This window comes from Lucilia sericata, unplaced genomic scaffold, assembly GCF_015586225.1.
Source record: "Lucilia sericata isolate MDLA Ls3-8-SP2 unplaced genomic scaffold, ASM1558622v1 Contig000804F_arrow, whole genome shotgun sequence".
In the NCBI taxonomy this organism is placed as follows: Eukaryota; Metazoa; Arthropoda; class Insecta; order Diptera; family Calliphoridae; genus Lucilia; species Lucilia sericata.
This window is the reverse complement of record NW_023994796.1, coordinates 92,699-115,301: the sequence shown is the minus strand read 5'-3', so window position 1 is coordinate 115,301 and position 22,603 is coordinate 92,699. Positions and strand designations below refer to the sequence as shown.

Genomic DNA, 22,603 nt, shown 5'->3' with positions numbered 1-22,603 from the left:
GAATGGCATCAATTTCATTTGAGTATCACTTTGCATTATGTTCCATTTTATTGATGAACGCATCAATAAATTTACTTGCAAATATGGAAATCCATATTCATATACAAATATATTTTTTATGGAAATAAAACGTAAGATGCATTTACTTCGTTATTTGGATGCATTTAAATATGAGTAATGTTTACTTATTGTGTTTTTTTATTAATACAGGGTGTGAGTTTTTGAAAAATAAACTAAATTCAATTCAGTATTTCAGATATATTTTCCAAATCAATAGTAATTAATTTGTCTTATACATTTGGAAATCCTGTTATAACTCAACTGATGGTTTTCTTTCATAAACTTTCCCATTTCGAATTTAAAAATTTTGCACAAATGTTAAAATACCTACATTTGAACCACCCGTTTTTGTATTGAGATTAAAAACTGTTTCTTTTGATTTAAATGCGTATAAATTTTGCATACGTGCATTTTTAAAAGAAACGTTTTACGAGCAAAAAAGCAAAATAAATTATATTATGGTTAAATGTAATATATTTTAATAACTCAAAAATTTATAATTTTCTCTTTGTTATGTTACGCAATCAATGAGTTATGAGTTCCTGGATTCATATGCGTCATTAGTTTTTTGCTTTTATTAAAAATACAAAAAATTTCAACTAAAATCCTTTGTTCTTTTTAGATTTTCTTTTAGTGTCTTACTGAAACGCTTAAGATTTAAAGACCAAAACTTTGAGTCGATTCCTCGTCCTCATTGACACAGGAAACGGATTCAACCCAGAAAGTATTTGATTGTTTGTGTAACGATAACGCCAACCCGATTATTCGGAGGAGCATTCGTCTCCGTTTTAAGAATTCTCATTATAGCTTAGTGTAGTTTTTAGATAGATAGATAATAGATCGATCGATAGATAGATCGATCGATAGCTCAGATAATAGATCATCGATAGTATAGCTCCTCTCTCGCTCGCTCGCTCTCGCTCGCTCGCTGCTCGCTCGCTCGCTGCTCGCTCGCTCTCGCTCTCTCTCTCGCTCGCTCTCGCTCGCTCGCTACGCTCGCTCGCTCGCTCGCTCGCTCGCTCGCTCGCTCGCTCGCTCGCTCGCTCGCTCGCTCGCTCGCTCGCTCGCTCGCTCGCTCGCTTCGCTCAGCTCGCTCGCTCGCTCGCTCGCTCGCTCGCTCGCTCGCTCGCTCGCTCGCTGCTCGCTCGCTCGCTCGCTCGCTCGCTCGCTCGCTCGCTCGCTCGCTCGCTCGCTCGCTCGCTCGCTCGCTCGCTCGCTCGCTCGCTCTCGCTCGCTCGCTCGCTCGCTCGCTCGCTCGCTCGCTCCTCGCTCGCTAGCTCGCTCGCTCGCTCGCTCGCTCGCTCGCTCGCTCGCTCGCTCGCTCGCTCGCTCGCTCGCTCGCTAGCATCCGTCGCTCGCTCGCTCGCTCGCTCTAGCTCGCTCGCTCGCTCGCCGCTCCCGCTCGCTCGCTCGCTCGCTCGCTCGCTCGCTCGCTCGCTCGCTCGCTCGCTCGCTCGCTCGCTCGCTCCTCGCTCCCCCCGCTCGCTCCTCGCTCGCTCGCTCCTCGCTCGCTCGCTCGCTCGCTCGCTCGCTCCTCGCTCGCTCGCTCGCCTCGCTCGCTCGCTCGCTCGCCTCGCTTCGCTCCTCGCTCGCTCGCTCGCTCGCTCGCTCGCTCGCTCGCTCGCTCGCTCGCTCGCTCGCTCGCTGCGCTCCTCGCTCGCTCGCTCGCTCGCTAGCTCGCTCGATCGCCTCGCTCGCTCGCTCGCTTCGCTCCTCGCTCTCCTCGCTCGCTCGCTCGCTCTCTCTGCTCGCTCGCTCGCTCGCTCGCTCGCTCGCTCGCTCGCTCGCTCGCTCGCTCGCGCGCTCGCTCGCTCGCTCGCTCGCTCGCTCGCTCGCTCGCTCGCTCGCTCGCTCGCTCGCTCGCTCGCTCGCTCGCCTCGCTCGCTCCGCTCTCTCGCTCGCTCGCTCGCTCGCTCGCTCGCTCCTCGCTCGCTCGCTCGCTCTCTCGCTCGCTCGCTCGCTCGCTCGCTCGCTCGCTCGCTCGCTCGCTCGCTCGCTCGCTCGCTCGCTCGCTCTCTCGCTCGCTCGCTCGCTCGCTCGCTCGCTCGCTCGCTCGCTCGCTCGCTCGCTCGCTCGCTCGGCCGCTTGCTCCCCTTTCTCTCCTGGTTCTCTCCCCCCCCCCCCCCTCCTCTTTTCTCCTCGTCCCGCCTTTTTCCCTTTTCCCTTTCTCTCCACGCGGCCTTCCTCCTCTGCCCGGGCCTTCCTCCTCCTCCCTCCGTTTTTGGCCTTTCTCCCCCTGGTTTCTTTCTGCCCGCGCTTCTGTCTCCCCCCTCCCTTCCTTCCTACTCTCTCCCCCTCAGTCCTTTCCCCCTAATGTCGATGACAATTTAATTTAAACAAATAATAACGATGTGTTAAAAACGCTTGTAATCAATTATACTTTGATGAGCAATTATAATTTATTACAAGCAAATTCCTCTTTAACAATTTAAATCTTTATTATCGATTAACATTTTTTATATTAATAAATTGTAAACGTGTTAAACCAAAGTCTATAAAAAGCGTAGCGATTTGCTTACGTTTAAAATTTAAGTAAATTAAATAAATTTCATGCATTTTTTTTTCTTTTTGCTTTAAACAATGCAAATTTTAGCTTTTTTTCGTTTTAATACCATAAATAATTTTATAGCTTTAAGCCAACAGCAAAGTGTCATCTAGAAAATAAAAATTGTTTATAAAATTTATTAACAAATACCTATCTTGTATTCGTTTTTTTATTTATTGTTTTAAATAACTTAAAACCTAATAAATAATTTTTTATTTAATATTTTGACTTTTTGACTGAAAATAAATCTATTCTATTGCATTCAAATGGCTAATTAAAAATGTTGATTGATTTTAATAATTAAATTGATTAATTGCAGCCCAAACACCATAACAAATGTACAAAAAAACTTTGTTTTTCAAGGTTATTTAAGCAACACCTGATAAACAAGTTTGTGGTGTTTTTTCAAAATAATTTTTAATTAATTATAAGTTTTTTGTTTTTTTTTAGTGTGGCAATTTTTGATTATTGTTTTTGTTAAATTATTTTTCATTTTTTATTTCAGTTTTTTTTTGGGAGGCAAAACTGTATGTATTTTCAAATATAAATAAATGCCAATATGGCTACTAAGAAAGTCAAGTTAATTGACTTATCATTAATCCTCCTATAAAAAAAAAACAGCTACATGAACATACACACTCACTCATACACTCCTCTCATATGGAGAAAAAAATTAACTAAAACAACAACACAACAACCGCATACCAAAACAAAACAGTAATATTTATATTTCTCTGTTTGTTTTTAGTTATCATTTGCTGAGCATGTGAGTGAAAGTAACAACTAGTGTTTGTTATTGGAAATAGGGAAGAGTATTATTATTAAGAGAGGGCGGAGTTATAAAATGAAAACAAAGCAGAAAAATTGATTTTACCAAAATGTGATAGATATAAAAATGTTGAAACATGAACAAATTTAAAGATAAATACAAGTTTTTGTAAATAATTAACATTAATTAATTTTCACGCATTTTATTGAGAAATGAAAAAATAAAATGGGAAAGGTCTAGGTAGAAATAATTGTAATTATTGAACTGTTAAATAAATGAAAAAAAAGGTTAGATTTTAATATTTCAAATTAAACTCAATGAATTAAAGTGAAACCTAAATATAGAAATTTCTATGACAACCCCACTGTTATAGCAAGTAATTTCAGAAGTGGGCCCTTATGAAATCCTATAACAAACATTTCCAAGTACAATGCCTGATCCAAAGAAAACGTTTTCTTTAATGTTATTAGAATTATTACACTATTTTTTATCTTAATAAAATGTAAATGAGATACCTATAATTTGTTCTAATCCAGTTAATATTATAGAAAGTATACTTCTTTAGGTTTTAGAGTACTAAATATTTCCCGCTAAACTATAGACTAACTAGGTACATATCAGACTATGACCACAGAGTATGCTATAAACTAAACTATATATGGACTAGATTCTAAACGATACAAGACTATAGAATAGACCTCGGACTATACTATAAACTAGACTATAGACCAGACTTCAGACTAGTCTAGACTAGAATAAAATATAATAGCCTAGAATAGACTATAGACTAGGCTATAGACTAGCTATAGACTAGACTATAGACTAGACTATAGGCTAGACTCTAGACTAGACTATAGACTAGACTATAGACTAGACTATAGACTAGACTATAGGCTAGACTAGACTATAGGCTAGACTAGACTATAGACTAGACTATAGACTAGACTACAGCCTAGACTACAGCCTATAGACTAGACTATAGACTAGACTATAGACTAGACTAGACTAGCTATAGAAGACTAGACTAGACTATAGACTAGACTATAGACTAGACTATAGACTAGACTATAGACTAGACTATAGACTAGACTATAGACTAGACTATAGACTAGACTATAGACTAGACTATAGACTAGACTATAGACTAGACTATAGACTAGACTATAGACTAGACTATAGACTAGACTATAGACTAGACTATAGACTAGACTATAGACTAGACTATAGACTAGACTATAGACTAGACTATAGACTAGACTATAGACTAGACTATAGACTAGACTATAGACTAGACTATAGACTAGACTATAGACTAGACTATAGACTAGACTATAAACTAGACTATAGACTAGACTATAGACTATATCTAGACTGTAGACTTGACTATATACTAGATTATAGACAAAACTAAATAGACTATATACTTGACTTATACCGTAGTCACTAGACAGTATATAAGTTAGAAAATGTACCAACGTAAAGAGTATATTTTCATAGTTTTGTAATTTTTTCACACAGTGTTATTTTCTGTTTGATTGATTTGCCTTTATTTGAATACCAAACATTTCTTGTCAACAGAAAATTCTTTGGAAATACATACTTAATATTCTTCTCTAGATGGACTTCATTTATAAGTTAAATTAAAACCCGTTAAATATATCTTTATATTCCCATTTAAATTTGTTAGGTTTTCAGAACTATCAACTTTTATATATGAAAGTTAACTCTCCACTATTACTATAGTACTGCCATACTGCTTTAAAAATATTTTTAACTAAGTTACCATATTATTTTAAAAACTAAGAAAAAATAACTTCCCTCACCGGTCACTATCAACAATAATCTTTTAAGCGCCGTAACATCACATCAAATGAGCTGTTTTTTACTAATACAAGAGAAAATTTAGTTTTAGAGCTAATTTTATGTGTGGTAAAAACTAAAAAAATACCGCTGAAAACAGCCGAATTAAAGTGGATTTTAAACGTCGGCGTAGTGTTTAGGGTCTGCCGCCGCCGTTGCTAATGTTTGTCGGCGCTGGTCTTGGCTCATTACCGGCTGTTTTTGCATTTGCGAATTTTTTTTCCTTTTTTTTTTTTTTTGTAAGAAAAAAAGAAGAACAGAATAAAGAAGACAAAGAAAAACAAAAAAAAAATTGGGTGTAACTTGTTTAAAATTGTTAAGAAATTAGAAAAACTAAAAAAATATATTACTTTTAATAAGAAAGCACAAAAAAGATCGAATATTAAAAGGTTTAATACAACTTTTTGGAGCAACTAGTGGCCAAAAATATTTAAAGGAAAATGTCGAAGAACAAATTGAATTTAACACTGCCTCCAGTGGATGCGTCAGCAGCTTCTTCACAAGTGGTACCAACACCACCGTTTAAAACTCCTTCTGGCACAGAGTAAATATTGATTTTATTATTTTTCTTTTAAATTAACTTCATTTTTACTTTCATTACTGTTGTTTTTTCACATTTAAATTGCTTTAAAAAATCAAATAAACACAATCTTTGTATTTAGCATTAAAAATATGTACATACCTATAACGAATGACGGAATGAATGATCTAACTGTTGTAATCTATACCAAAAGCACTTGAATATCCTACACCTTTATAATGGCCGAGGGTATTATGCGTTTGTGCTGAATGAAAATATTAACCAACTAAAAGTAAAGTGTAACATGTCTGTCTGCCAGATTCAAAGTACAGGGTTTCTATTTGTAAGATACCTTAAAGAAATTTGAAATATTTAGCTACGCTTTTTGAAAAACCTATTGTAAATCATAAAATTCTGCTTATGACTCCATGTAGGTCTTGTTTAAGTTCAACACTGGGTCTCCTAAAAAGTCATATCATAAATTTACATTAACAACTAAAATTGGCTAGCATTGTCTACATTCTAGTGTTGAGTCTGACCTCTAATATGGTCTATGGTCTAATCTATAATATAGTAAACAGTGTATTTTATGGCATTCAATCTACACTATAGGCTTGTCTATCTACTAGTCTATGGCCTAGTCTATAGTCTAGTCTACAGCCAAAATTATAGTATTATAGCACTATATTATACTAGGCTATATACTTGACAATAGAACAGTCAAGTATATAGCCACTTGACAATAGAACAGTCAAGTATATAGCCTAGTATAGTCTGGTCCATAATCCAATATATAGTCTAGTCTATAGTTTAGTCTAAAGTCCAGTCTATATGCATTCTAGTCTAGTATTTATTCTAATCTGTAGAGTTGTCAATAGTCGTAGCAAATCGGGTCATTAAAAGATTTAGCCTTCAAAATTAGACCCTCTGGTGTAAGGTATCATATGGTCGGCTGATCCGACTACAAGTTATTTTATTAATCAATCGTCATCACCTAAGGGTATTTTAGGAAAACAACAATAACAGATTTTTTTTTTTTTATAAACCTACACTTTACTCCACTTTAAATCTTTGAAATTGAAATGGGTTTTTCTCTTAACCATTAATAACAGCCACGAGATGATTTTAATAGCTAGATATGGTAAATCGAAGATCGTCATCACTCTATTAACTTAGTTTGGAAAATATTGAACGTGCAGTGATGTTTTCTGTTTTAACTTTATGATGTCACGTCTTGTTGTGATTTAGAGCTGTTGTCTTGATGTCTAGCGCGTTGTAATTTTGTGTAAAATCTTCTCTTCTTCTACGTTAACCATAACTAATCCTCCTTTCAGTGTGTGTGCGAGTAGAATAGTATTGTAACTTCAACATCTTCCACACATCTTCTCTACATCTACCACTTCTGTTTTAAGACTTTATTAGTTTCCTCTTCATTGTTTGCTTGCATACTTTTTTGTTTTGTTGCACAAAAATTCATTAAAAAGTTAATTAAAGAAAACATAGTTTGCTGGGCAAGCCGAAGACGAGCATTGAGGCGCTGACCGAAACCCTGGAGGAATTGGAGATGGATGACACAGCCCGTAAGCGTATTAAGGTGTTCCTAAGCCAAAAGGAGAAGATCGGCGAGTTGTCAGATGATGATTTGGAAAAGCTAGGCGAACTGGGTTCCGGCAATGGTGGTGTGGTCATGAAGGTGCGTCACATACCCACTCAATTGATAATGGCCCGTAAATTGATACATTTAGAAGTAAAGCCCGCCATTAAGAAACAAATTATACGTGAACTTAAAGTATTGCATGAGTGCAATTTTCCTCATATAGTGGGCTTCTACGGAGCATTTTATAGTGATGGTGAAATCAGTATTTGTATGGAATATATGGATGGTGGTTCCTTGGATTTGATACTCAAAAGAGCTGGCAAAATACCCGAACCCATATTGGCTAAAATAACTTTAGCAGTATTAAAAGGTCTAAGTTATTTAAGGGAGAAACATGCCATCATGCATCGGGATGTAAAGCCCAGTAATATTCTAGTAAACAGCAGTGGAGAAATAAAAATCTGTGATTTTGGTGTATCGGGTCAATTGATAGATTCTATGGCAAATTCCTTTGTGGGCACACGAAGTTATATGTCGGTAAGTTATTTAATTTCAAAATCATAAAATTTGTACTAATTTCATTCCAAATTGCAGCCTGAACGTTTACAGGGCACCCACTACTCAGTGCAGTCAGATATTTGGTCTTTGGGTTTGTCATTGGTAGAAATGGCTATAGGCATGTATCCCATACCACCACCAGATGCTGAAACCATTAAAGCCATTTTTAAGAAAAATGAGGATGGTACTCAGACTGTGGTTGAACCCAAAGTTATGGCCATATTTGAGTTATTGGATTACATTGTCAATGAACCACCACCCAATTTGGATTATGATGAATTTACCAGTGAATTTAAAGATTTCGTGGATATATGCTTAAAGAAAAATCCCGATGAAAGAGCTGATTTGAAAACATTATTGGTAAACTACTTAATATTTAAGAAATTTCTAAGAAATTGTTTTTTTATTTGAAAATTTTCTTTACAGAATCATGCTTGGATACGTAAGGCTGAGGTTGAAGAAGTTGATATTGCTGGCTGGGTTTGTAAAACAATGGATCTACCACCCTCTACACCGAAACGTAATACTTCACCCAATCAATAAATAAAAACTTTATTTATGAAAAAAAAATAGCAAACAAATACCCACTCATGCATTATACTTATACTTTTAACTTAATGTAATATCTTGTCAAACACAACACTAATGAAGAAAACAACAACAGAAACTAAACACACAAATTTCTTTAAATAAAATATCTCAATTAAGCGATACGATAAGAAAAATAAGAATGAATAGTCTGTGATTCAATGATATTGACTCATCGTTAATAATATCAAAAGAAAACTATCTTCAGCATTCATTCTATTTCTATTAAACATTAGTCACCAACATACATACCTTTCTAAAGACCTTATCCGAACACTCAAAAGCTTTAGGTCCTTGAAATATATTTTTGTAAATATTGCAAATGTTGGTAGTAGGATCCACAATATCGGATTTGTACATACAAGGTTCTAAAGAAAATTATGAGCGACAGTCAGGTTCCTATAAAAGTTTTAGGCGCCAAGCAAATTTCTGGAGGAAAATCGTTCAAATCAATTAATTGCAAAATTATAGGCAACACACAAGTTTCCAAAGAATTTTTGGCAAATAACTGGCTTCTGTAGAAAAAGTAAGCGACAAATATAATTGTAAAACAAGTAAGAAATTATAGTCGGGCGAGGCCGACCATATAATCCCTACACCTTTGACAAAAATATAATGTGATTTATTTGCCATAATAAAGCATTTAAATTGAATTGTACCTTGCCTCAGATATACATACTTAAGCCGTTTATTGTTGAATAAAATTGTGGACATTTAAGTGAAATTTTGATGGGGGCTTTTCATAGGGGCTAGGGTCATATGAGGACCTATTATTATGGAATTCGTGAGGGTCATCAAATCTTCAGTTGTATGGGGGCTAGGTGAAATAATGGACCGATGTACACCATTTTCAACAGGCTTCGTTTACGGTACCATAAAAGATCATGTGCCAAATTTCATTGAATTATCTCCAAAATTGCGACCTGTAGTTTGATTACAAAGTTGAAAAGCCCTATTCGGGGGGTTCAGACGGGGGGCTAGGTAACATAATGGACCGATGTTACCCATTTTCAATAGACTTTGTCTACGGTACCATAAAAGATCATGTGCCAAATTTCATTGAATTATCTCCAAATTTGCGACCTGTAGTTTGATTACAAAGTATAAAAGCCCTATTCGGGGGTTCAGATGTATGGGGGCTAGGTGAAATAATGAAACGATCTTAACCATTTTCAATAGGCTTCGTCCCTGTGACAATAGAATATCATGTACCAAATTTCATTGAATTATCTTCAAAATTGCGACCTGCAGTTTGATTACAAGGTTTACATGGACGGACGGACAGACGGACTGACATAGCTAAATCGACTCAGAAAATGATTCTGAGCCGATTGGTATACTTTAAGGTGGGTATAGGACCAATATTATTGTGCGTTACAAACATCAGCACAAACCCAATATACGCTCCCCACTGAAGTGGTGTAGGGTATAATAAACCTTACACAGATAAGTTTTGTGTGAAAAACAAGTTTCCAATGAATGTCTTGGTCATTCGATAAGCTCTAAATCTAGTTTAGGACGACAAAAATCATTTCAAGGGCGAAAAATATTTTCTAAAAAATGCTGGGCGAAATTAAGTTTTCAAAACTAATTATGGTTTTAAGAAATTTGTATAGAAATTATGCGGAAAATTATCGACTTACTTTTTTGAACAAAATAGTAGATTTTTCGACTTTTTTTTTGACAAAAACACGATTGTTCCAAAATCGATTTATAGAATCTATGTAAAGTTTACTTCTTAATATTTACATTTATTTGCTGTTGTACAAAAACTAACGATTTTTATCATAATAAAACAATAATAGTTCTTTTTTGTTTGACTTAACAAGACAGAGAATTGACAACTGATCCCTACTGATTCTACCTTTCTATGGTTGTATCATGGATTTTTATTAAAAAAAATTCATAGCAAATTTCAAAAATTTTCCTATAGTTTCATTCAAAATAAACCATCCAATAAAAAAATATAGGTTTATTTCCGTTTTTTAATTAATTTTACTAACTTTTTGTTGCATACCCTGACTATCACCAATTTTAACAGTCTGGCATCACTCACAATTTGTAAATAAAATATGTATAAACAAAACGGATAAAGCAGAAAAAAATTCATCAAAACAAAGAATAGCAACTGACAACAGAATACAGACAAATTAGATACAAAAGAACAATAAGAAAAAAGTAAACAACATGTATAAATTAAGCAAACAATGAAATTTAAATAAAATAATTACAGAAAATAAAGAAAAGCCCCAAAAGTAAATATAACAAAAAAGAAAACTACTGCTGATGAAAGAGAGTGTAATAAATAAATAAGCAAAAAATCAAGAAAAAAAAAACAAGATCTACAACGACGTTGTTATTAGTACATCCATTTATTAATCAAGTGCAAGTGCGTCTTTTTTTGTTACTTTGACTCTTGTTTATGAGATAGTGAAAAAAAAAAAGAAGAAAAGACAATAACAACTATTGTGGTGTATGATACCCCTGGACGTAACCGCCTCCTGATCCATCTACTAAAAGCACCATAAATTATATTAAGAAAAATTACCAACTACAATCTCGTTGACGATGTTACTTGCTGTTGCAGTTCCATTGTCAGATTACTAGATACAACCATATTGGTAGACGGGAGTGTGTGTTTTGTCTTTTGGATTTTTTTTGCTTTATTTCGCTGGTTGAGCAGAGTGGCGTGGAGCAGTGCATTGTTGTCTCAAGAGCTACTATAGCTAGCAATTGTAAGAAGCAGCCAGGTGCAGTTGCTGCTGTTACTACTAACACTACTTACTGCGAAGCTTACCACATTAAGAATGCTGGTTGTACTGGTTCAGTTCTTTAACGTGCGTTCACCACGACGGTCATAATTAAATAAAAATTATAGCAACACAAAAATCACAAAAAAAATTGCACTGTCTTTCCTCTTGCATTCGTTTCCACCCAGCAGCGAACTACATATACAACCATTAACAGCAGTGAGATTTTATTTTGCGTCTATTGAGAATAATTTTAATAAAAATTAGTACAAAGAAATCTTGATTTTTGTATTATTTAAAAAAAAAAATCAACAAACCAAAAAATAACCTAAATACTACATGCATAAAGTTTTTAAAAGTCTATAGTAAATATATTTAATAAACCAATTCATCAAATAAAGAAGAAAGAAAGAAAAAACCGGAAACGATAACACATTTAATATTCACATTGCATTTTCCTGCTAAAAGAACTAATGTTTTGTGCTTGATTAAGATCATGGCCAATACTACTACTACTAATGCAACAAACAAAGAGAGCCCCAGTCGTGAATCTACAAATTCCTCCTCGGCCCGTTTATCTTTACTCACCGATGCAGAATCTTTGACCCGTGATTACAGTTTGGGCAGCCTGAATTCGTCCGTCAGCCAAGATGAGTTCTTTCGCTGTCGCGATCATGCGGAAAGTGTCCTCAAACGTATGCAATTATATTTGGAAAATCAACAGCTCTGTGATGTTGTACTAATAGCTGGCATTGATGGTCGTAGGTAAGTGAAGACTTATTGAAAGGAAATTAATTTAAACGTGAGCTCTGACTGAGTTTAAACTGCAATTAAATTTAGAATAAATTAAGTGCAATTAAATCATTTATTGTCTGCAATTTCTATTTTTTTAAATTTTTTGTAATTTATAATTAAATATGTAAAGTAATAGATAGATAGATAGATAGATAGATAGATAGATAGACAGATAGATAGATAGATAGATAGATAGATAGATAGATAGATAGATAGATAGATAGATAGATAGATAGATAGATAGATAGATAGATAGATAGATAGATAGATAGATAGATAGATAGATAGATAGATAGATAGATAGATAGATAGATAGATAGATAGATAGATAGATAGATAGATAGATAGATAGATAGATAGATAGATAGATAGATAGATAGATAGATAGATAGATAGATAGATAGATAGATAGATAGATAGATAGATAGATAGATAGATAGATAGATAGATAGATAGATAGATAGATAGATAGATAGATAGATAGATAGATAGATAGATAGATAGATAGATAGATAGATAGATAGATAGATAGATAGATAGATAGATAGATAGATAGATAGATAGATAGATAGATAGATAGATAGATAGATAGATAGATAGATAGATAGATAGATAGATAGATAGATAGATAGATAGATAGATAGATAGATAGATAGATAGATAGATAGATAGATAGATAGATAGATAGATAGATAGATAGATAGATAATAGATAGATAGATAGATAGATAGATAGATAGATAGATAGATAGATAGATAGATAGATAGATAGATAGATAGATAGATAGATAGATAGATAGATAGATAGATAGATAGATAGATAGATAGATAATAGATAGATAGATAGATAGATAGATAGATAGATAGATAGATAGATAGATAGATAGATAGATAGATAGATAGATAGATAGATAGATAGATAGATAGATAGATAGATAGATAGATAGATAGATAGATAGATAGATAGATAGATAGATAGATAGATAGATAGATAGATAGATAGATAGATAGATAGATAGATAGATAGATAGATAGATAGATAGATAGATAGATAGATAGATAGATATGCTCATGTATTTTTAACAATATATTTACAATGTGGAAATTATACTTTTTAAGATAATAATTATGTTGAACTTAAGTTTAAAGCTTTAGATAGATCAGAAACAAAATTCAAATCTAATCTTAAACTTTAGGTTACGATATCTTGTAAAAAGAAGATATTGTAACAGATGTTTTTTAAGCGGATTCAGCGCAGCTTGATCCTTAAGAAAAATATAAATTGATCTTTGGATTTTATTTTTTTTAAATTAAAATTATAACATCAATTTCAATTTCGAATTCAAAACTTTAAAAATAATTTCTTGTATTTTTACCCCCTTATTCATAAACAAAAGTTTTATAAAACAAAATTTCCATACGAAATTTGATTTATAAATCGTTTATAAAATAAAATTGTGTTTGTGTATAAGGGGGTAAATAGTTAAAGTCTAAAATATTGCTATTGAAAAATGTATTTAAAATAATTTGTTTGCAATTCTTTTAAATAAAAAATATACCCTCTTTAAAAATTTAAAAGTTTTCAATTGTTACGATCCTGTTTTAAAGTGATCGCTGTGCTTTGTATTTGCTATTTCTTCGTCGTCATTATTCTTTATAGAAATAATTTTATTTATTTGTATCCAAAACAAACAAATCCATTAATTTCCCACCATTATACGATCTACTACAGCATCATCTCTTTGTTTTTATAAAACAACAACAATATATCTGCAATTGCAAGTTTTCTTTGTTTGTAATATATTTCTCAGATTTGTTTTTTTTTTTTTTGATTCCTTAACTCTAGCTGGCTGCAGCTTTAGTTGTTGACGATGAGAAGCGATCGAGAAGAGAGAAAAAAAAAACGAAGAAAGTGAATTGACTGTCTTAAGTTGTCTGGAGATTTTACTAAAGTTTTCAGTATAGTCACAGTTTCTTTGTAATAATTTTACATACATAAATTAATATACATACATATATATTTTTTATTATTTGTTTATTATGCATATTTGTATTCTTACAATATGCTTATGACTTGACATATGCGTTTATACATAAAATTGTAACTGGCAGCAACTGTTTAAAATTCATCTATTCTTCGCCGTGTTAGGAATGATCAATTAGTGTCTTTATAGTATTTTGCAGTTGGTCTGTCTGTCCATTCATCCGTCTGTCTGTCTGTCGTTCATTCACTTCTTTATTCATATTTGGCGTTGTTTTATTGTTGTTGATATTGTTGCCTTTTGTTGCAAGTTTTTTTTATATTCTTGTTTCTTGTTAAACCATCAAGCAAGTGTAGGTCGTAGTAAATAGAGAGTATATGCTTATGTACATAAACAAAAGAATAGACGTCGAACAGTCAGCCACAACCAAACAGTCCACTTTAAAATGAACAATTAAAGAAATACGTTGATCAAAAAAAAATACATTTTAAAATTGCGTTGGTAATGTGGGGGAATATTAACAAAGGTCATTGATGTCCTTTCCGTATAGCCTTTAGCATTGTGAAATATCGTTATAATAGGTTTATCGATAGAAATGTTTATTCGCAAAATACGTTTATTTCAGAATCTTTTAAATATATGAAAAGTTTTGAAATTGTTACATAAATAGATATATAGTTAAATAGATAGATAGATAGATAGATAGATAGTAGATAGATAGATAGATAGATAGATAGATAGATAGATAGATAGATAGATAGATAGATAGATAGATAGATAGATAGATAGATAGATAGATAGATAGATAGATAGATAGATAGATAGATAGATAGTAGATAGATAGATAGATAGATAGATAGATAGATAGATAGATAGATAGATAGATAGTAGATAGATAGATAGATAGATAGATAGATAGATAGATAGATAGATAGATAGATAGATAGATAGATAGATAGATAGATAGATAGATAGATAGATAGATAGATAGATAGATAGATAGATAGATAGATAGATAGATAGATAGATAGATAGATAGATAGATAGATAGATAGATAGATAGATAGATAGATAGATAGATAGATAGATAGATAGATAGATAGATAGATAGATAGATAGATAGATAGATAGATAGATAGATAGATAGATAGATAGATAGATAGATAGATAGAAGATAGATAGATACATAGATACATAGATAGATAGATAGATAGATAGATAGATAGATAGATAGATAGATAGATAGATAGATAGATAGATAGATAGATAGATAGATAGATAGATAGATAGATAGATAGATAGATAGATAGATTAGATAGATAGATAGATAGATAGATAGATAGATTAGATAGATAGATAGATAGATAGATAGATAGATAGATAGATAGATAGATAGATAGATAGATAGATAGATAGATAGATAGATAGATAGATAGATAGATAGATAGATAGATAGATAGATAGATAGATAGATAGATAGATAGATAGATAGATAGATAGATAGATAGATAGATAGATAGATAGATAGATAGATAGATAGATAGATAGATAGATAGATAGATAGATAGATAGATAGATAGATAGATAGATAGATAGATAGATAGATAGATAGATAGATAGATAGATAGATAGATAGATAGATAGATAGATAGATAGATAGTAGATAGATAGATAGATAGATAGATAGATAGATAGATAGATAGATAGATAGATAGATAGATAGATAGATAGATAGATAGATAGATAGATAGATAGATAGATAGATAGATAGATAGATAGATAGATAGATAGATAGATAGATAGATAGATAGATAGATAGATAGATAGATAGATAGATAGATAGATAGATAGATAGATAGATAGATAGATAGATAGATAGATAGATAGATAGATAGATAGATAGATAGATAGATAGATACTAGATACATAGATAGATAGATAGATAGATAGATAGATAGATAGATAGATAGATAGATAGATAGATAGATAGATAGATAGATAGATAGATAGATAGATAGATAGATAGATAGATAGATAGATAGATAGATAGATAGATAGATAGATAGATAGATAGATAGATAGATAGATAGATAGATAGATAGATAGATAGATAGATAGATAGATAGATAGATAGATAGACATAGATAGATAGACATAGATAGATAGACATAGATAGATAGAATAGATAGATAGATAGATAGATAGATAGATAGATAGATAGATAGATAGATAGATAGATAGATAGATAGATAGATAGATAGATAGATAGATAGATAGATAGATAGATAGATAGATAGATAGATAGATAGATAGATAGATAGATAGTTAGGTAGATAGATAGATAGATAGATAGCTAGATAGATAGATAGATAGATAGATAGATAGATAGATAGATAGATAGATAGATAGATAGATAGATAGATAGATAGATGGATAGATAGATGGATAGGTAGATAGATAGATAGATAGATAGATAGATAGATAGATAGATAGATAGATAGATAGATAGATAGATAGATAGATAGATAGATAGATAGATAGATAGATAGATAGATAGATAGATAGATAGATAGATAGATAGATAGATAGATAGATAGATAGATAGATAGATAGATAGATAGATAGATAGATAGATAGATAGATAGATAGATAGATAGATAGATAGATAGATAGATAGATAGATAGATAGATAGATAGATAGATAGATAGATAGATAGATAGATAGATAGATAGATAGATAGATATATAGAGACAGATAGATAGAATATGAATTGAAGTTCTCGATGTATTAAAGATTTTCAATTTCCGCTGCATGTGGGCAATATTAGCATCTGAATGTTCCGATTTTTATGACACAGCTTCTTAAATATATATTAATATTTATATTCCAATTTTAGAGTGCCTGCTCATCGTCTAGTATTATCAGCTTCCAGTGCCTACTTTTCGGCAATGTTTACTGGATCTTTGCGTGAAACCAAAGAGGAAGAGGTAACACTAGGCGAAGTACACGGAGATGCATTACAAATTCTAGTACAATACTGCTATACGGGCTTTATTGAACTAAGAGAGGATACAGTGGAAACTCTATTGGCCACAGCATGTCTTTTGCAATTAAATGCTGTGGTAACAGCCTGTTGTAACTTTTTAGCTAGACAATTACATCCATCAAATTGTTTGGGATTTGCATTTTTCGCCGAACAACAAAGTTGTAATACACTATTAAGATTGGCCAAAGCCTATACTTGTCAGCATTTTATGCAGGTTGGTAATAATATCAAATTGGTAATAATTATTTATGACACTAATGTTGTACGGTTTCTTTTTAAGGTCTGTAAAAATCAAGAGTTTTTCCAATTAAATGGCGAACAATTGGGCAAATTACTGGCCAGCGATGATCTCAATGTACCCTCAGAACAGGATGTTTTCCACAGTCTAATGTCTTGGATACAGCATGATCCCTCTGCACGAGAAAAACACATTCCTGAACTATTAGCGTTGGTAAGATTGCCTTTACTACAGCCGTCCTTTATAATGGATCATGTGGAGAGTGTTTGCGCCTCAAATGAATGTCAACAATTGGTAATGGAGGCTTTAAAATGGCATTTATTACCCGAAAGAAGATCACTAATCGCGTCAGAACGTACAAAACCCCGGAAATCCACGGTGGGCAGATTATTGGCGGTGGGTGGTATGGATGCTCACAAGGTACTTTTAAATAATACATTTTTAAATTTCGAAATAATAATTTCTTAAATGATTTTCTTATTATAGGGAGCCATTAGTATTGAAAGCTATTGCCCTCGTTTAGATAAATGGACTGTGTGGAAAAATATGTCTGCTCGTCGTTTGCAATTTGGCGTGGCTGTTATGAATGATAAGTTAATTATTGTGGGTGGTCGTGATGGCCTTAAAACCCTTAACACTGTAGAGAGTTTAGACTTGAATACTTTGGCCTGGGCCCCTTTGAATCCAATGGGAACTCATCGCCATGGTTTAGGTGTTGCTGTTTTGGAAGGCCCTCTATATGCGGTGGGAGGTCATGATGGCTGGAGTTATCTGAATACGGTAGAAAGGTAAATGAAATGTTTTTAACATTTAGCAATATGTTAATAAAAGTATGATTTCTGTGTAGATGGGATCCTGTGGCACGCACTTGGAGTTATGTAGCTCCCATGTATTCCATGCGTTCTACTGCAGGTGTGGCTGTTTTGGGAGGACGTTTGTATGTTGTGGGTGGTCGCGATGGTTCGGTTTGTCATAGATCAATAGAATGTTATGATCCTCATACCAATAAGTGGACTATGCGTGCTCCCATGAATAAACGCAGAGGTGGTGTTGGTGTAAGTTGTTATTTAAACTTAACTTTTTTCAAAAAAAAAATTAAATTTTAATAAAAATCTCTCATCAAAATTTTAAATTTTTTAAAAAATAAATTTTGAAATTTTTTCAAAAATTAAAAATTTATAAAATTTGTTTATAAAATACTGCAAACTATTTTCCTCATTAAAGGTTGCTGTTGCTCATGGTTTTATTTATGCTTTGGGAGGTCATGACTGTCCAGCTAGTAATCCTTCAGTTTGCCGTACCGATACAGTTGAAAGATATGATCCTGGTACAGACACCTGGACTTTGGTAAGTAAAAAAATAAATTAAACTAAAATATATCATGAAACTATACATTTTATTTTTTTCCCCAGATTTGTTCCTTAAGTATTGGTAGAGATGCAATAGGTTGTGCTTTATTAGGTGACCGTTTGATGGCCGTTGGCGGTTACGATGGTAATCACTATTTAAAAACGGTAGAGGAATATGATCCAGAAGCTAATGAATGGACGCAAGTATCATTATTGACATTTAGTCGTGCTGGAGCGTGTGTCGTGGCCATTCCAAATATAATACCCCCTTCTGCACCTATGCCCAGTTCTACAGTTTAGTTGATTTTAATACTATTTTCCTACTACGTATAAATAATAATTATAATTATCTGTTGTAATCTGTCTGCCTACATAAGTGTTGTTAGTTAGTTACTACAGCCAATTAAGCTTAAATAACTTAAAATTTTAAGAAAACCAAAACAAACTGAGCATGATTCAAAACAAAACAAGAAATTAAACTAAATCAAACTGCTAAATGATGTTGATCGTCATTTAAATGAAAAAAACTAAACAATTTTTATTATGAACATTTGCTATATGGAATGGAATGAATGAAAAAATGCCTTTTGCTTTTTAGGTGCTTTTGAATTAAACGCAGCAACAACATAACTCTCTTTATCACTATTTTGCTCTTACTTTTTAACTTATTTTAATTTTCCTTTTCTAAAAGAATATGCTGTAAAATTTATTATCTATCATAAATTCCTTTATTGTTCATATATGAATGATTTTGTTTATTACTTTTTTTCTAAAATATTTTAAACTACTTATTTTAATAACTGCTTTCCTAAATTGTTTATATTTAATATCTTTTTTCTTTTCTTTTATTTTTTTTTTTATTTTGCATAATATTTTTTAAATTATTTAGAAGCAATGGAAACCAGTGAGATTGAATCCTAGTTGCTATCGTCGTACTGTGGAATTTGTGGATTATTATAATCTATAAGATGCATATATACACACACACACATATACACATATTAACATACAAATATGATTTTCACTTTTTCACTATATCACCAAACCACTTTAAAAACTGTCACTGCACATTAGGGCTAAAATTTTGGCAAGTCTACAACAATTGGAAAATGAAGCCTTTTAAAAGGAAATGTCGCTTTGGAATTGTAATTATATTCAAAATTATTTATATTTGTTATAATAGATAAAAAATTAATTTAATAATAAATTTCTGAAAAAAATCCATTTAAATTTGTTTTCAAATTTTTGCCGATTTCTTTAAATGTTCATTATCCTTTTCGTTTGTTTGCCAAATTTTAATAGTTACTTGCTATAAATTTAAATTTATAGCGGTAATACTACTATGCACACACGAATCAATTATTACTTTCATATAAATATACATATTTATAGAAATTTACTTTTTAAGCAATCAAATGATATTTTATGGTATTTTAATTTTTAATATTGTATTTACTATAATTCTGACGATAATAAAATTTACTTTTATTAAGCACTATAATTATTACCGTTTTCGGAATTAAATAATTTTTGAAACAAGCTTGGGCAAAGGTAATAATAAGAAAATAATTATAAAGTGATTGATATACTTTAGAGTATAAAGACTGACCCAATGTATTTTAACTCATCCTGTAAAGGATTTGCTATAATATCGCCCCTAATGGGGATAATATTATTACATTTCTGATAACCTTATTTTTAACTTTGGATTTTTCAATAACAAAATCTTCATAACTGTAAAATTGAATTTTAAAATATTTATTTAAAAAATGTTTGATTTCGCAAAAACTCATCATTCTACATTCTTCATATTTGTCTACAAATTCTTCCGTGAATTTGTTTATTATATATTTTTGAGAAGGGTATATGTATGTATATAAAATTGTCATTATAATCAATGTCTTTACAAAATTTAGTTATAAGTGAAGGGTATTTACGATTCGACATGACCGAATATAGCACTCTGACCTGTTTTCTTACCAGACATTTTATAAAATAGCGTTTTTTTCTAATATATTAGTTTTCGTATATAAACAGCAATAATCGAGGGTAATTTAAAGCACTAGTAGTAGCAATACCTAACAGCTGTTTATTGTTGTTCTTTTTTTCATTTCATAACACCACAAAACAAAACAGCATTTTCACATTAAATTCATTTCATTTTAATTTATTTAAAAAAAATTGAATGAAAATATAAAACAACAATGGCTTTATCAAGGGCTCGTAGCAATGAAATACCTAAGGATGCTGTTGTCATCAGTGAAGAGCAGGCGCTAGCCTATCAATGGAAAATCATATCCAATTGGGAAAAATTAAGTGAAGTGTAAGTAGCAAAAATGTAAAGAAAGCATTATAAGTAAAGTAATTCTTATTGCAGATGGTCATTACGTTATGCTCCCGGCATCATTGCTGCCTTTGCCACCGGTACGGGCATTTTTGTTAACAACCACTACCGGCAAAAACTTAAATTAGGCACCTATGGACGTTTTTCCACTTATCTTCCAATCGTTGTTATACCGGCCTTATTTACTCTGTCGTGTCATAAATTATTTGTACAACGCTCCATTTTACTGCAACCCATGTCCGAATGTCCAACATGTGTGCAAATGAGAGCTGCTGCATTTCAAGTGGGTTTTGGTGTTATATATCCTACAATTTTGGCTCCCATGGCTGCCTGTATGTTTGCTACTCGCCATTACACTTATAGATTGCCTTCGATTACAGAAAATCCTTTGGAAGTTTTACAATTATTGAAGAAATTCACTAAACCAATTGTTCCTATATTGGGTTCAATACTTGTGGCACAATCATTGGCTACCGTGTATTTGACGTATAAGGAACAAGAACAGAATATTAAAGTTTTAATTAAAATGAGAAAGTTTGAACAGCAAGTGGAACAAGAGTTGGGAATGTAGTTAAAATTAATATTTAAGTATGTAAATAAAATTGTTACATATAAAAATTAACAATAATTAAAAAATTTTAATTTAAAAATAGTTTTTACCTTAAATTATACGCCTTAAACCTGTTCTGTAAAACAAACGTAATGAAATCGGTCAAACTTATTTACAAATATTATAATTATTAATTGCAATTCAAAGGTAAAGATTTGAACTCAAATAGTGAAACCTTTTTGATTAGAAAATAGGTACATATAACTGTAATTCTTAATATAGTGTCGGTCCAATGAATAGTAAATATGGACCGATCCAGGTTTTAGTTGATAATACAATTAACAATAAGTCCATTTTCTAATCTAAAACTATTCCAAATGAGAATAAAACGTTATATTTCCATGGGATGTTAAAGAATTTTGATTTATATCCCCTTTATTTATGAACCGATTTGCTGATTCTAAATATGAAACTTTTCAAAAGCATGTTATATAGAATCATTGAAGATTCGGGTCTCGCAAACATCTGCAATCTTCAGAAAACTGATTTCAACATACATACGGACGAACATAGCTAAATCGACTCTGTTATCTATAACGATTTAGAATATGTACATATATACTCTATAGGATTGGAAAATTATATTGTCGAAATTATAAACGGAATGCAAACTTATATATGCCCTTCTCCGGATGGTGAAGGGTTTATTAAGAATCTGAAACAAAACTTAAATATAATCTACTGTATTGGAACAATTCTTATTGGAATGTATGAAATCATAAAATTTCTATTAAATAAAACAAGTAAGAAAGTATAGTCGGGCGTGGCCGACCATATGATACCCTACACCAGTTATGAATATTAAATGTGATTTATTTTTCATAATAAAGCATTTATCTTCAATATTCCCTTGTTCCGATACATTTAAGCAATTTATGGATGAAAAACTAATTTTCTGAAAGAGGTTTTATATGGGGGCTAGGGGCAAATATGGACCAAGCCTGATAAAATTTTGTGAATATATTTATATTTACATAATATTTTATTGTGCT

At 32.3% G+C, this 22,603-nt stretch overlaps 3 protein-coding genes across 4 annotated transcripts; all 3 read left to right on the top strand.

The window, feature by feature from the left end:
* The first annotated feature begins 5,471 nt into the window (after positions 1–5,471).
* LOC119608188 (dual specificity mitogen-activated protein kinase kinase dSOR1) lies at positions 5,472–8,637 on the top strand. 2 transcript variants are annotated; one of them, XM_037962514.1, is made up of 4 exons: positions 5,472–5,778; positions 7,258–7,888; positions 7,946–8,269; positions 8,336–8,637. In XM_037962514.1, the coding sequence occupies exons 1-4, from the start codon at positions 5,675–5,677 to the stop codon at positions 8,450–8,452; spliced, it is 1,176 nt and encodes a 391-aa protein (XP_037818442.1). In that variant the 5' UTR covers positions 5,472–5,674; the 3' UTR covers positions 8,453–8,637. The 2 variants fall into 2 exon arrangements, with proteins under 2 accessions (XP_037818442.1, XP_037818441.1); XM_037962513.1 differs by having other exon boundaries at positions 5,489–5,778; positions 7,249–7,888.
* Positions 8,638–10,700: 2,063 nt separating this feature from the next.
* On the top strand, positions 10,701–19,753 carry LOC119608187 (kelch-like protein 5). Its single transcript, XM_037962512.1, has 8 exons — positions 10,701–12,012; positions 16,921–17,284; positions 17,351–17,728; positions 17,795–18,096; positions 18,156–18,363; positions 18,533–18,655; positions 18,721–18,951; positions 19,547–19,753. The coding sequence occupies exons 1-8, from the start codon at positions 11,744–11,746 to the stop codon at positions 19,622–19,624; spliced, it is 1,953 nt and encodes a 650-aa protein (XP_037818440.1). The 5' UTR covers positions 10,701–11,743; the 3' UTR covers positions 19,625–19,753.
* Positions 19,754–20,709: 956 nt separating this feature from the next.
* Positions 20,710–21,637, top strand: LOC119608191. Its single transcript, XM_037962519.1, has 2 exons — positions 20,710–20,980; positions 21,035–21,637. The coding sequence occupies exons 1-2, from the start codon at positions 20,862–20,864 to the stop codon at positions 21,570–21,572; spliced, it is 657 nt and encodes a 218-aa protein (XP_037818447.1). The 5' UTR covers positions 20,710–20,861; the 3' UTR covers positions 21,573–21,637.
* The last annotated feature ends 966 nt before the right edge of the window (positions 21,638–22,603 follow it).

Bases quoted from the DNA above. Each gene is read 5' to 3' on its own strand.
- LOC119608188 (XM_037962513.1), top strand. From the start codon at position 5,675: ATGTCGAAGAACAAATTGAATTTAACACTGCCTCCAGTGGATGCGTCA. The intron at 5,779-7,248 runs GTAAATATTGAT...AGTTAATTAAAG, and splicing joins AAAACTCCTTCTGGCACAGA to AAAACATAGTTTGCTGGGCA. The intron at 8,270-8,335 runs GTAAACTACTTA...TTTTCTTTACAG, and splicing joins CTGATTTGAAAACATTATTG to AATCATGCTTGGATACGTAA.
- LOC119608191 (XM_037962519.1), top strand. From the start codon at position 20,862: ATGGCTTTATCAAGGGCTCGTAGCAATGAAATACCTAAGGATGCTGTT. The intron at 20,981-21,034 runs GTAAGTAGCAAA...TTCTTATTGCAG, and splicing joins TGGGAAAAATTAAGTGAAGT to ATGGTCATTACGTTATGCTC.
- LOC119608187 (XM_037962512.1), top strand. From the start codon at position 11,744: ATGGCCAATACTACTACTACTAATGCAACAAACAAAGAGAGCCCCAGT. The intron at 18,364-18,532 runs GTAAGTTGTTAT...TCCTCATTAAAG, and splicing joins AACGCAGAGGTGGTGTTGGT to GTTGCTGTTGCTCATGGTTT. The intron at 18,656-18,720 runs GTAAGTAAAAAA...TTTTTTCCCCAG, and splicing joins GTACAGACACCTGGACTTTG to ATTTGTTCCTTAAGTATTGG.